The 15306-nt window shown below is 32.2% G+C and overlaps 1 protein-coding gene across 1 annotated transcript; it reads left to right on the forward strand.

Moving 5' to 3' along the window:
• The first annotated feature begins 201 nt into the window (after nucleotides 1–201).
• Nucleotides 202–4070, forward strand: LOC139519573 (uncharacterized). The gene is made up of 5 exons (XM_071311740.1): nucleotides 202–258; nucleotides 1459–1551; nucleotides 2487–3221; nucleotides 3482–3550; nucleotides 3944–4070. Exons 2-5 carry the CDS (start codon nucleotides 1464–1466, stop codon nucleotides 3955–3957), a joined length of 906 nt encoding a protein of 301 aa, XP_071167841.1. The 5' UTR covers nucleotides 202–258; nucleotides 1459–1463; the 3' UTR covers nucleotides 3958–4070.
• The last annotated feature ends 11236 nt before the right edge of the window (nucleotides 4071–15306 follow it).

A 15306-nucleotide genomic window follows, 5' to 3' on the forward strand; every position in this document is an offset into this window, starting at 1 on the left:
AGAAAGATTCTGATTAATATTTTATCAATAAAAATTGTCTTGTAAACATAGGTAAATATACAACATTTTGTTTTAACATCACGTTAAACACGAACAATAAAACAAACAATTTACATGTTGAAGTCAGTGTTCGGGTGATCGTTTGTGGTCGGCATAAACAGCGGAAAGCACGTACGATCACTCGTATAAATACGAATTTTCTCCCGACTATTTTCACACTCCGCTGTCACAGTCCCAGTAAAAGCTTAAGAAACTCAGGTAATACAAATATTTACTAGTATTATATTTTAAACAATTTTTTTCATTTTGATGTTGATTTTTTACAATTGATAGTTTACTTTATATACACTGTAAAATAATAATTTTATTTATTAAACTAAAAGCAATACAATTCTTTTCTAAAGATTGACCAAATACATTTTTGGTGATTATTTTTTTTTACGTTAGATGGTTAAAAGTTCACTGTAAAAGTTTGTTTTATTCTACTGAAAATAATTATTTGTTAAAAAGTGTATCTGAAAAAAGTTTCCTTAAAAATAAGTTTTAATGTCATTAAGATTCGTATTTTTTTCTGATTCATGATGTACTTGAGGATTATGTTATCCAATAACGTTTGAAAATACGTTCGAGGATTTTCAAAATGTCTTACATTCTTTATGTAGCCTTCAAAAACTCACCTGCACATCGAGTACAGTATAAACAAACCTAACGAAAAAAATCGTATATATAGTAAAAATGGTAGATGCAATATCAATTTAAATCAAAGTATAGTGATAATGGATTTAAATGTTTATATGTAGGTCCAACTGTATAGAAATTTTCTTAACAAAACTATTATCATGTGATCAAGGTAAATTTTTACATTGGCAGTTGAAAAGCATTAATGTTTCTACCTTGACAAATCAAATTAAATTATTTCTTGAACCACGGAAAAAGGTGTATTTCATAATGTTGATACAAATGTGTTTTTCTATAATATATAAAGTAAAATGCTCATTTGCATGTAAATATAGTCAATATGATAACTATCTTTATAAAAGAGGGACGAAAGATAACAGAGGAACAGTCAAAATCATAAATCGAAAATAAACTGACAACGCCATGGTTAAAAATGAAAAGGACAAACAGACAAACAATAGTACACAGGACACAACATCAAAAACTAAAGAATAAACAACACAAACCCCACCAAAAACTAGGGGTGATCTCAGGTGCTCCGGAAGCGTAAGCAGATCCTGCTCCACAGGATTAATTAATAAATTAGGCTAAGCGTTAAAAATACTCAGCGTATTATTTTTTTTATTTGAACGGAACTGATTTCGATTTTCAATATTTTGATAATACTGCAAGAGAAATTTCAATAAGTATCCCTAGCAATGCGTAAAAATAGCAATTATGTGTACTTTCCTCCATCCTAACAGCTTATATCATTGTATAATTTTTTCTTATTTTTTTCAGGCAAAATGAATACTTTGATAACTTGTGTCGTTCTGCTAGTTGCCAGTTCCTGTACTCATGCCGGTGGCAAATTCGGCGGTGGTGGTGGTGGAGGTAAGCAAGTTATCTCCCTTATTCCAGATTAAGATTTTTAGAGAATACCAATTAGAAATTTATCAGTTAACAAAGTGTACCCTTTTTTTAAAAGAATTTGATCTAACTTTAAGTGGCTAGTATAGCGTAGTGTACAATGATGTTTTCGGAACCTAGGTCTAATGATACTTTTACATCAGACAAATATTTTAAACTTGTTTTTCATTTCTCGTGTGAAAACAAGTCCTTTCCGTTTCCGACTTCCCAATTCGAATATCGGTTTTACTGAATTTGTTAAATTATGAACAAAAGCAAAACACGTGCTTTATAACTTGATTATAGGGACTACTATTCAATAATAATTAGAGCGTCATTTCTTAACAATGAATTTCTGAAAAGATGGTTGGCTTTGGATTCACCATTGAAGTATTAGATTATCATTCTATGATTAAAGATAATTATTTTAAAAGAAACAAAATATCAAAAAATATCAAGAATGCTATTATTCTATCGCATTTTTTTAAACAAGACTCAGCATGCAACCACTTTTGTTTTCAATTATTGCATTTTAATTGTTATTTCGTAAAAGTTTGTTATGTTTGTCACTAAAATCAAACTTTACAAAAATGGATTTCCATCATAGTGATCGGTCTCTTGGGTCGTAAATAGATTAGAGTCACTTCAAAATCTCCAATTATAATGCTTAACCTTCAGTTGTCCTTCAATTTATTTTTTACCTAATTCCTGATCGGCTCAAGATTAATTGTTAATACTCAATTCAAATTGTATTAAACACAGCCGTCGAATCTTGCATGATCCTTTTCAGCTGTCGTAAAATTCAGTCGTAAAATGTTTCATGGAAGGTCTTGCAGATTTTTGGTCGTCATAATTTTTTGTTTGGATATTTAATTCATTCAATAGATTAAGAATAAAAAACATGTAATTTGACATTTCAGGAGGTGGCTCCCTCAGCGGATCTCTACAAGGATCTCTAGCTGGAAGGTTAGGCGGTGGACTCGGAGGTGGTCTCGGTGGTGGTCTCGGAGGAGGAATAGGTGGTGGAATCGGAGGTGGTGGAATCGGAGGTGGTATCGGCGGAGGTGGTATCGGCGGAGGTTTTGGCGGCAGTGGAATATCTGGATCTCTAAGCGGTTCTCTAAGTGGAAACTTGGGCGGTGGCGTCGGAGGTGGAGCTATTGGCGGTGGTGGTGCCGGTGGATCTATTACCATCAGCTTCAGTGCCTACCTCAGATTGATGTACTATGTATCAGCTCTTCAACAAGCTGTTGCAGCTAGTAGTTTAAGCGCTGGATTCTCCGGTGGCTTGACTGGTGGGTTAGGTGGTGCAATTGGAGGTGGTTTAGGTGGTGCAATTGGAGGTGGTGGTCTAGGCGGAGGTTTCGGTGGAATCGGTGGAGGTTTCGGATCTGGCTCTGGATTTGCTGGAAGATTCGGTGGTGGATTTGCTGGTTCTGTTGGTGGATCTGGAATCGGAGGTGGTTTCGGTTCAGGCTCCGGATTTGCTGGTAGATTTGGCGGTGGATTTGCTGGACGTGTTGGAGATTTAGGAGGTCTAGGCGGAGCAGGAGGTATTGGTGGACTTTCAGGAGGACTCTCTGGAGGATTAAGTGGTGGCCTATCTGGTGGTCTAGGTGGTGGTCGTGGAGGAGGTGCTGGATCTAGCATTATGGGTAAATATTACAAACTGATGCTCCATGATAGAAAAAAGCAGTATATTGTCACAACCATTATGTAAACAATTTTAATGCATTAAGTTATATATATATATAGAACAAGTGGAAAATTTCTAATATAATTGCAATACTCAAGTGATTTTGAAGGATTTGTTTTCTCTCGAGAAAACGTAGACATTTCCTTGTCAATAAAGAAAACCAATTTCAGCAATATAAAGACTAAAGAGAGAGTAAAAAGAACTACACTTCTATTTCAGGAACTCTTGGTGGAAGTTTGAATGCTGGAATCAGCGGCGGAGCTGGTGGCATCGGAGGTGGAAAAGGTGGTAAGTAATTTTGTAAATGATTCAAGATTGTTTTGAAGTAACTTGTACATATATTACATTAAGGGAAAATAAAGAAGTCCAAAAGTATTCATAGAAAAATAAATAAGCTTTGACCTATATATGTATTGCTTCTTAAGATATTTAAATACCATTTATTTAAGACACGGAACAGGCTAGCCGATGTTGCATTTGTTAATTATATTTCGTATAAAAGAATATACTGATAAATGACTTAATTATAAAAGCATTTGTCTTAAAATGTTTTCAAAATATCTATTTGTTTTATTTACGCTTTAAATGAAATCAGAATTGTATGCAGTATTAGTACATGATGCTCATATTTGTGTATAATTTTGCATTTTAACAACAATTTTTTCTCTTTTTCTATTACAGCAAGTTATTATTAAATGACAGATATATAGTATTGGACGCCCAACGTTGATGAATAAACATGATCTTTCCGTTTTTTTCTGGTGTGGTGATTTTTTTGTGTATATAGAATAAATACTTGCATCCCAAATGTCATCTTTTTCCTTTAATGGACAAACAGTGTATAGTATAAAAAAAAAGAGATGAACAATTTAGTATGGTCGCCAATGAAACAAACTATCAAAATGATAGTACTGATGGCGTACACGTAAGCAGCTATAAAAGGTCATCTTTCTCCAACAATGCACAAAAACCATATCGTATAGCTTACTATAAAATATTACCATTCAAACTAGCAAACAAGCAAACCAACGGACTGATCTAAGCAGTAATCATTTCAGCACTTTTGCTAGACAAGGGTTAATATCCACTCCCATCCTCTCCTGTGGATCGTAACCATTGGCTAGCTAATATGCCAATTTAGTAGTCCGGATTACATATAAAACAGCCTAATTCAACATAGTCACTTGTTCATTATTGAAACCCGTATGTTAACCTTAAGATGTGATTTGGGTTTCTGTGTAGTTAGATTGCGCCTTTTATTGATAGGAATACTTACATTTTTCGTATTACTATATGAAAAAAGAAAATGGCCATACAATGAGACCCCAACCAAATGTCACAAATAAACAAAGTGCCTTTAGAATCCGAAATGATGTCTTCAGTAATGGACAAGTGTCTATGTAAAACATCAAGCTTAAGATCGATCCGAGTCTATACAAATTGTAACAAAGTAAAAAAAATAAATGTTCAAAGATTTAACGGGGCCTTAGTGGTCGAGTTGTTTTATTAGTTCTACCACTCTAGCATAAACCTGACTATCCACACAGAGGTCATGCGTTCCACTCCGATCATAATTGATTATTATTATCAGTTTTCCTACAAAAGGTCTGTGTTTCTCTCAGGGCATTCCGGATTCCTCCAACGATAAAAAACTGAACGCCATGAAATAGTACAATAGCGCTGGAAGTGGTGTTAAAACAAACCAAGCAATCAAAGACCTACACCGACACTTAATTCTTATTTCATAACAAACAACTTTAGAATATGAAACAATACAACAACATACGCGCTTCCCTGCTCATGAGTATATTGCAGGTTTCTACTTGTTTTGTACATCTTAATGCTCTCTCGTTTAAATCTTGTTCAGTGAATGTAATATAAAACTACAATGAAAGTCAGTATATGAAAAGTATTCAACTCTATAATAATGCTAAAATTGATATCAGAAACAAGTATAGACAAAGAGGCAATAAAATATTATATGATCTAGGTTACTGACATCAAGCTGTCTTACATTCGAATATCGGTTGCTTTATTTATAGATTTCTCATAGCAAAGTTATAAACATTACTTGATAAAAATGTCATTAAAGATACCAGGTTTGTAATTGGGACCCGTCATTGACGCTCGAGTAAAAAAGTTTAAAGGCAAAATAAAGTACAGCGTTTTTAGAGCATTTTGAGTACCAATTTTTTCAATTGTTCATAAATCGATTGCGGAAAAAAATATATCCGGGTTACAGACTAAAACACATCAAATATAAGAGGAGAAATTCGACACAACAGAAACATAACATTATAATGTAACACAAAAAGAAACGAACTGTTATTTAACAATGGCTTTTTTCCTGACTTGGTACAGGACATTTCAAGAAAAAATGGTGGGTTGAACCTGGTTTTGTGGCATGCCAAACCTCCCGCTTTTACGACAATGTTAAATAGAACATTAAAATGACAGCATTACATGACAGGACTACAATACACATTAATAGCAGAACATATAGAAGAGAGAAACACACGAATAATAGCAACCAAAAGGTACAAGGTTTAAAATTTAATACACCAGACGCGCGTTTCGTCCACATTAACCAGCGACGTTCAGATGAAAATGTCCGAAAGCCAAAACAAATACAAAGCCGAAGAGCACCGAGGACCAAAAGTTCTAAAACATTTTGCCAATTACGGCCAGGGTTTTCTCATTGGGATAAGAACATCCTTATTATTTCGAATAATTCATAGCTGCAAACAGTATATTTTTTTAAAATGACTATACAATAGATAAGCAATCAATAAATCCTATGTGATAATGATCCCCCAAAATAACAAAAGCAATGATTGAACAACAATAGTTTTGCCATTATCTTATCAATAAATCTATTAAACCAAAGAGAAAAATTTAAAGAACAGTTCTCAAACTTGCTAGCTTTGTAAAAAAACAATACCGTGAAAAGATGCATGTACAATACAACTGTTCTTTTACAATAAATATCTTTATTTGTGATTAAACGACGTAACAGCTAAATTAATGCATTAGTAATTTATCAAATCTGTACTACTAGTATTAAAGAGGGACAAAAGATACCAGAAGGACATTCAAATGTAAAAATCGAAAATAAGATAACGCCATGGAACAGACAAACAGACAAACAATTGTAATTTGGATTTTAAAACACATCATAAAAAAACTAAAGACTAATAAAATAACACGAACCCCATAGTGCTCTGAAAGGGTAATCAAATCATGGACTTTCCGAATTGATTTTCCTCTAAGTTCAGTATTTTTTTTATTTTACTTTTTTTCACACGTTAATAAAATTGAGAATGGAAACCTATCTAATTGCTCATGTTATAACAATTCCGATAACAAGTATTATTTGTTAGATAACATTCCTGAAAAGGGGACGGGATTGACGTTACAAAAATGTATGACATCAGGAACATATTCGCTATCATCTATGAAACAAATATTCCATAACGGTCAACTAGCTAGTGATGGCGTCCGTAAAACTTACGACGGGATGAGTTTTTTGTAATAAACATATTTCATTGAAACCGGAGACTTTCCTTTAAACATCTCGCGTATCTCGGACAACTGAGAAACAAACACAATTATAAGATGAAGCCAAGGTATATCAAATGCTAAGAAATGTAAGAAAATTAACAGTTGAAAAGTAAAGGTGGAACGATTAATACATGTTGATATAAAGCTTACCATTACAATTCTTTTATCAAGGTTTTAAACAGACTATTGGACAGTTTCAATACTTAATTTAGTATGAGAAGTTGAATTGAACTAAATTACTTTAGATAGTGGACACCACACATGCAGAACTTTTACTAGAACGAAGAATGGAAACATGTTAAAGAGACATTACTTGTTAGCAATTGGGATATGATGTTTTAGTATTTTCAATTTTTACATTGTGCACATTTTTGTATTGTTCATATGCCTTTTTACCTATAGGGTTATAACTCTGCATTTCTAAATGAATAAGCGATTGTGAATACAACATAAGAGATTGAAGAAATTAAGTTTTCTATTCCAATATCACAAAACACCCGTCTAATGAAAAAAACATGTGTTTTAATTTTGCATTCGTCATGGAGCATTTTTTTTCTTCGAGAAGTTTTCATGATCTTATCGGGTATTTGTGGGCCACTTTAATGATTCTAATGATTAATCAAGATAAGGATTCATTTATTCAAAATGTTCCTTAATTGATATCAAAAGTTTAAGCTGTTGAGTTATGTGGTTTAAAGGATATACAACTTATGCATGAATAGACAATAAAGTGCATTGACTTGACATATCAACGATATAAGGATGAGGCTTAGAAGGAAATGCGAGGCTGTGCCGAGCTATTTCCCCGTTTCGGGCCGAATCCTTATATCGTTGATATGTCAAGTCAATGCACTATAATGGTCCTTATACTGCAGTCTAAAAAAACATTTTCAATTGTTGTTTAATGCGTTATGGTTATTTTTTTGAATTAAATATTGGGGAAAACCCCCTTAAAAAAAAGGCCTCATATCATGCTCGCGGAGAAATATACAACACAATGAAATGTACATTTACCTGTTAAAACCACACTCGATGGTGAACGAAATCATTCGAGTATGGACTAACATATCAACCATAAGCATAAAAAATAATGATTTAAAAGAGGGACGAAAGATACCAAAGGGACAGTCAAACTCATAAATCTAAAACAAACTGACAACGACATGGCTAAAAATGAAAAGGACAAACAAACAGCAGCACACACGACACAACATAGAAAACTAAATATTAAACAACACGAACCCCACCAAAAAACTAGGGGTGATCTCAGGTGCTCCGGAAGGGTAAGCAGATCCTGCTCCACATGTGGCACCCGTCGTGTTGCTTATGTGATAACAAATCCGGTAAATAGTCTAATTCGGTAGGTCACATTCATGAAAGGGAAGGGGATTGTAGTTACGACGTAAGGAACATATCCGATATCATTTGTGAAACGGTTATTCCATAACGGTCAAACAAGGTTGCAAACAAAAAATATTAACAAATGAAATATGTTTTTCCAATAATTGCACAGAAAACAAGGTTGAGTCGTTCCACGCATCGTTGTATGCATTAGAAACAGGTTGAAGAGGTCGTATGAATAATTAAATATTATTTCGGTAACATCTATTTAAATATTCACGAGGAAAGGTGATATCGGGTCAGTGACTGTATATGACATAGAAATATACAGTCAACGCATTTTGACTGCTCACATAGAACGAGTGCAGTAAAAACACAACTATACGAATTAGTCGAAAAGTCTGCCACATGTGTCGAGGAATCACATATGCATTATAATGCAATTTAACTAATTATTGCAATTTGTGATACAATATAAAGCTGCCAGTCCGATTTAGATTAAGATCTATCATAACTCGTGCAATTATTGAAGCAGAAATCTATAAACTCATGACATTAACGACATTAACTTAGATTTAGAAAAATATTTGAAATAAGATTCTTTATGTTCAAGTATTTGTAGAAGTGGAATTTTGAAACAATATTTCGCTATAAACAGTCGGTTTGACCTAAATTTGTCAAAGTAAGCTCAAGACAACGCTAATGTATCATTGACATGCAAGTAAATAATTAACATAAATGAATCCGTATTCACGTGTACTTTAATATAATTACTTAATTGTAGACGGGTTACGCATGTACTTTGCGTGTGTATGTTTTAAAAGCAAACGAATGTCAAAATTGAAAATGAAACAATGTTTAACCATTTCGATGACTTATTTTACCCAGAAAAGGCATTCTTATACAGATACAAACTATTTCTTATTTTATGAAATTAAACAGATCCAAGTGCATGTGCTCGCCATCTATTTATATTTATGTTTATATTGACTGTCGGCAGTCTTCACAGGTCTTCGACATCGTTAATCAGATTTACCTCTACACTAAAATATATTCACGACGTACTGATACATATTATCGAATCCATTCATGAATGATTGTTTTTTAAAACTTTTTCTAAGATGTTTTAGTGTGTCAATGTGAGAATGGGAGTCAATCAGTGAAAATAATGACTAAAACAGATGTTAATCAGTATAGTAATTTGAATTATAAATAACAATAACAAATAATTATCAACGAACCAAAATGTATATACTTAGTAACTACTTTCACACCGACTCATGATATTGCTGGTATGACCCCCATGCAAACAAAATTCCACAAGAAACACAGAAACACTCTCAAATCAATACAACTATGCAATTTATTAAAGAGAAATTAGTATACAATTAAAATACAATTACAATGCATGCATTAACAAATATGGAAACAGACAGTACATTTAATTGTGTATTTAACGCAATTTACCTAATCAAGATTACCTAACCAAGAGGGACGACAATCGATAATACATGTTTGGTATATCTTGCTATTTGTTTTTAATACAATAATACCAGTTGATGCGAATAACTGATTAAATGTTTTGACAATATTGCGGAAATATTTTTTTTCCTTTCTGAACTAAAATAGTTACAGATGCCTTTGATGTGTCCTGTTAATGTAACAAGACACCAAAGTTTGACCACAAACACTGCAAAGGAGGTTTCCTGGTTTTTGTCTGTGTTGTGTTTTCTGATTTTCTGCCACAAATGTTATGTGGTTGCGTTAATTAATGAGTCTGTTAAAAATCCCACAGTCTGATAAAACCTTTAATATATGTACTGTACTTACCTTTTATATATCGGTATATGCGTCCACAGCTCTAAACTATGCTTGGTTTGTCCTGGTTTGCACGCTAGTCACAAAGGTAGACATGTGCATGTTCGTTTGGAGCTTTCCCTGTCATCAGTGTTTCTATCTTATGTTTTTACATCTCTAGTATCTTCGGTTCATATAAACAATTTGTGCTGCATGTTCATTTTTACAGTTTTGCCTCAACAGAAATCCCTTCTTTGTCACGTGTTTTTTCAACGGGTTCAACAAGTTTGATAAAATTCATAACTGGACATGGAAGAGAATGGAATTCAATATGAACAAGTTGTAGTAATTTAAAAAAAAAATCATTAAAGTGCATGCTACATTTGTATTTGTTGCATTTTTATGATCGTGTAATATTTTATGCAGAACGTAATCAAAATTTAAACGCATTTTTACAAGTTGTTTCCATTAGTACAATATCGCTTCAAATCATGACATTAGTAAAAGATAAAAATGCATAATTTCATTTTTAGCTATTGATGTCTATTTTTCATCGTATGCTTTGAATTGCGACTTTAATTTCGTGCAATATTAAAAGTGATACAAGGTGATAATATTAATTTGGATTTTTTGACTAATTTGATTCGTTCAGGAATCGTCACATTTTAAACTATAATGCACCGTTACCTTTAGTATATCTAAAAACCGGGTTATAGTGTTTTTTATATGACATTGTAGGTTGCGCTTTGTAAATACAGCTGTTTCTCAAAACACGCCTCTTTTGGGGAGAACTTGAATATTAATAGAAAATTAATTTTGTTTACATACTGGTTCCCAGTTATGCTCTCTGTGTTCTATCTCACAGAGACATAACTTAGCAATGTTACCAGTAAATAAACATGTGCATATTGTTTACATTGAAATCTGTTGTAACCTTTCAATCGAGGTAGGGGTAGTTAAGAAAATAAGTGTTAGTTTAAACTCTGAGAAGTTCCGGGCATATAAACGTTGAAAATATGCCGCACAGCCCTATATTTTGACCTTTGAAAAAAATTGTGGTGCATATGAACATTCACTTCTAGGATCAGATTTTTCAAAACTTCATAGTAAAAGTGCTACAGTTTTAGCCGTAAAAGGAGTTCCTATGGGAAATTGCATTGTCAATATTTACAGAAATGTAACCTGTAAATTATTTATTTATATAATATTTGGTCTATTTTTTTTGGTAATATCTTCTTGGCGTAACGAGTGTTCTTTATATGACATTGTAAATTATTTATTTATATAATATTTGGTTTATTATTTTGGTAATATCTTCTTGGCGTAACTCGTTATTTTTCGTATTTTTGTTTTTCAGTTTTGCTTAATGCTTTGCCTATATGCCATCGTGTTTTTCTTTGTTGACGTTTTGTTTATTTTATAATGGTTAAGAAGTTAATTCATTGTGACTGCTGTACTCCTTTTTTTTATTTTTCTACCTAGTCTTTCTTTTTGTTTTGTTCACATATTCTTGTCAATAAAATGGACTAGTGCGATTGCCGTACAAGTGAGAGGTTTAGATAGCTATAAACCCAGATTTAATCCACATTTTTTTACAAAAGGAAGTGCCTTCGTAAACGAGGAATAGTCGACTGAACTGTTCAATACTTTTCAATTCTCAGTGCTGTCGAATTCTTTCTTAATATGTACATGGTAAAATCTAAATGACTAATACGGGAATCACGATTTAATGTGAAGACTATTAACAAGATTTCGTGTTTTGTGCTGATTGGCTAACAGACTGACAACGACGTTCTGAACAATTTATATTTCATATACTCTTAAACTAGTAGACCAATCAAATCCAAACATCGGTATACATATTCCATATTGTTTTACGATTTTGGTATAACTGAACGAAAAAAAAAACAATCCGAGAAAAGCAATATACATTTTCCAATACATTTTCCAATGCAACTAATTGTTGTTGAAAATAGGTTCTACATAAAGCTTAGGGGATACTTATTTAGAAATTAAACCCTTCGTGATCCTATTCACACATAATAGATAAATATGTTGAAAGGTCGCATTTGATGATAAACCAGGAACAAAGAAAGTATGACGGGATCGTTATTTAAACAGAACAGAAAAAAATAATTTGTTTTTATCTGTGTTATAATTAACCTGATAACCCGACGTGACAAATTCTTAGTTTTATAGACTAAAATAGAATTAAAAAAAACCATCAAGAACGCCTGTTTGAGTGCAACAAACTTTTATTTGTACACATGTATCAACATCCGATTAGGACTTCAGTAACGAAGGGAGTTGACACTTTTGGGAGGAAAAGGAAATGAGAGGTGGCATGTAAAATTTTACATCCTGTCAAATCTTTCTTAATATACAAATATATAAATAGATATTAAAGTTGAAACTTCGAAGTTTTTTAAACTTTTCGATTTCTGTGAACAGATTCACAAAAAAAAATATTCTCAACTGAGTATACTTATTTCTTATGTTATTAATACCTTTCAAAGGAATTTTTCTGTATTTCTTTTAATTTATATGCATCATTCTTTGATACTCTTAAACGATTTGTGTAATTTGTTTTAAAGTTGATGATAACTTTATACGACGCTTAATTGCTTGTTTGAACAGCACGTTTTTGTTGCCGTGTTTTTGTAAAATGTATAATAAATAAAAACACCGAACTCCAAGGCAAGTTTATTAAGGAAAATTCCTTATCAAATGGTAAAATCAAAAGCTGAAACACGTCAAACGAAAGAAAAAAACTTTCATATTCCTGACTTGGTACAGGCATTTCCTTGGGCTGAAAATGGTGGATTAAACCTGGGTTACTCTGGTTTCCGAAAATCTTGATCTGGTTGAACTAGCACTGTACATTTGTGTGTGTTGTGCACGCATCGTTGTCAATATGATAGAATTTGATGCGCCTGTCATATAAGTGAGAGGTTTAGCTAGCTATAAAACCAGGTTCAATCCATATTTTTCTACGTAAGAAAATACCTGTACCTAGTCAGGAATATGACAGTTGTTATCCATTCGTTTGATGTATTTGAGCTTTTGAATTTCCATATGATTAGGAACTTTCCGTTTTGAATTTTCCTAGGAGTTGAGTATCGTTGTGATTTTACCTTTGTGATGTTTCCACTTACTTAATATGATTTAAGGAAAACGGCTGATATAAATGCACCTTTTTGTACAATTTGTGTTAAGACCGAAAAATTTTCTATTATTCTTTCCCAATCATGTAAATACACTTTCTAGGAAATTGAAATGTTATTGGCAGATAAATGTCTGTTTTGATGGCACGAAGAAATATGTCATAGCCGCCTTCGTTTCGGGTGTAAATATCATCCTCGTAAAAATTTTGATAAAAAAGATACTTAAAACGCCAGAACAGGTATAATATATCGCAGAAATGGTAAATCAACTGTTACAGTAAAAGATACACGTAATCTTTCCCTAGATTTTATTAACTCTAAGTATAACATCCGATTCTTTCAACAATGAAATGCTCTGTCAAATTGCAACATCTTAAACCCATTTTCCGACATACGAAATGCGAATTATCATCATTGTGTAGTTTTAAGTTTCACAACAGGTGAAAATTGGAAATCGATTGATATCAAACAGTCATTGAATGTCAATATAGTTATAAACGAACATTTAGCTTTGTTTTAATCATCAATGAAATTAAATAACAAGAGATGATATGAATTTATCCATACGAACAAAAAGTAATAAATTGACACATAATTTCGGTAAGAAGCACACACAAAACGTCCACATAGACTTCGTATACAGACAAAAGTTTACAAATTGTCAATATAAAAGTACTACCAGTTACTGAAATGGTAGTTCAAAGCTTATAAATATATCATATTTCCCAAGCAAGTGTATTAATTAGTCATTAAAATTATGAAATATATTAGTTACAGTTCCTAATATCTATAGGATGTATGACAATAAGTGTTAAGAAAAGTATAGCAATACATTTTAAGTTATTTATGATTTATCAAAAACAAAAGCAATGTTTGACTGTTAAATATTCATAGATTTTACTACGATGTAAATTGATACCCTTTAAATTCATTATTCAAAATAATAAGGAGCTTACAAAGATCGTGTCTAAATTGAATTTGTCCATTGCGAATTATCATAATACTGCACCCGTTGACTTGTAGACGTGTGAATACTCAGTTTGCTCTCTGACTTTTTTGCAATCGTATCACATAAATTCTTATCATATCAATATAAAAATAAGAATATGTTGTATGTTTGCAAGTTAGACAACTCTCCGATAGTGACTTAACGACATAGAAGTTAACAGTCTTCAAGAATCAACATAACCCCTACCGCAAAGTAATCCATAAAACGCCCCGAAATGACAAATGTAAAACAATTCAAACGAAAAAAACTAATGGCATGATTAATGTACAAATCTATTAATGAACACCGAATATTATTTACAGCAACAAACGAAAACTACTGAGTTACAGGTCCCTGACTTTGGACACCGAACCCTATCTTAAGATTGGATAGTGGTAAAACAGTACAACTAAATAACAAACTATAAAATCAGTTGAAAAAGGCTTCACTCATCAGATCGATACAATGCAGAAAGGCAACTAACAAAAACACAGACTGAACGTGACAGGATACTTATAAATCCAGACATAGAAAAACTATAAGTACAGATCTGAGAAGACTCGCAGTGACTGACAGATAGTTCAAAGCCAATATAACTAATAAAAACATCATGTATCTAAGACTACAATGCCATACAGTACACACCCAACGCCCAATTGATTTAGTATACTGGTAAATAAATGATTTTACTTTTTTTCATGTTTGATATCACGAGTATATTACAAAAAAAAAAGAGAGGATACATTATTTCTTTTTCCCCAATTTTAATATTTTTTTCTTTATTTTATTTAAATATTCCTTACAAATTCTTGTTAGCTTTCGCTGTATCAAGACACATTATGACTAGTTGTACGTACGAATAGTATAAAATGCACATATTAAGACTGTTACTTTATACATTTTTGTACTAGAGAGACACTATTATTAATTATTGCAGAAATACACGATTTCACGTTTCAAAGTTTCATTCTGACTAATCTAATGGCGAATTATTACATATCAATTTTAACATTACAGTGTGTTACAATGAACAAATGACCATATTACGTAACATCAAAACCTTTTGTTAGATTTTTAAAGAAAATGTGTAAAATGACAAATAAAACTGTCTGATTAATATTTGTCAATAAATTGTCATGTAAGCAGAGATAAATTTATGTTGTGGTTTAAAACCATGTAAAACACGAATTTTA

This window comes from Mytilus edulis, chromosome 4, assembly GCF_963676685.1.
Source record: "Mytilus edulis chromosome 4, xbMytEdul2.2, whole genome shotgun sequence".
Classification (NCBI taxonomy): domain Eukaryota; kingdom Metazoa; phylum Mollusca; class Bivalvia; order Mytilida; family Mytilidae; genus Mytilus; species Mytilus edulis.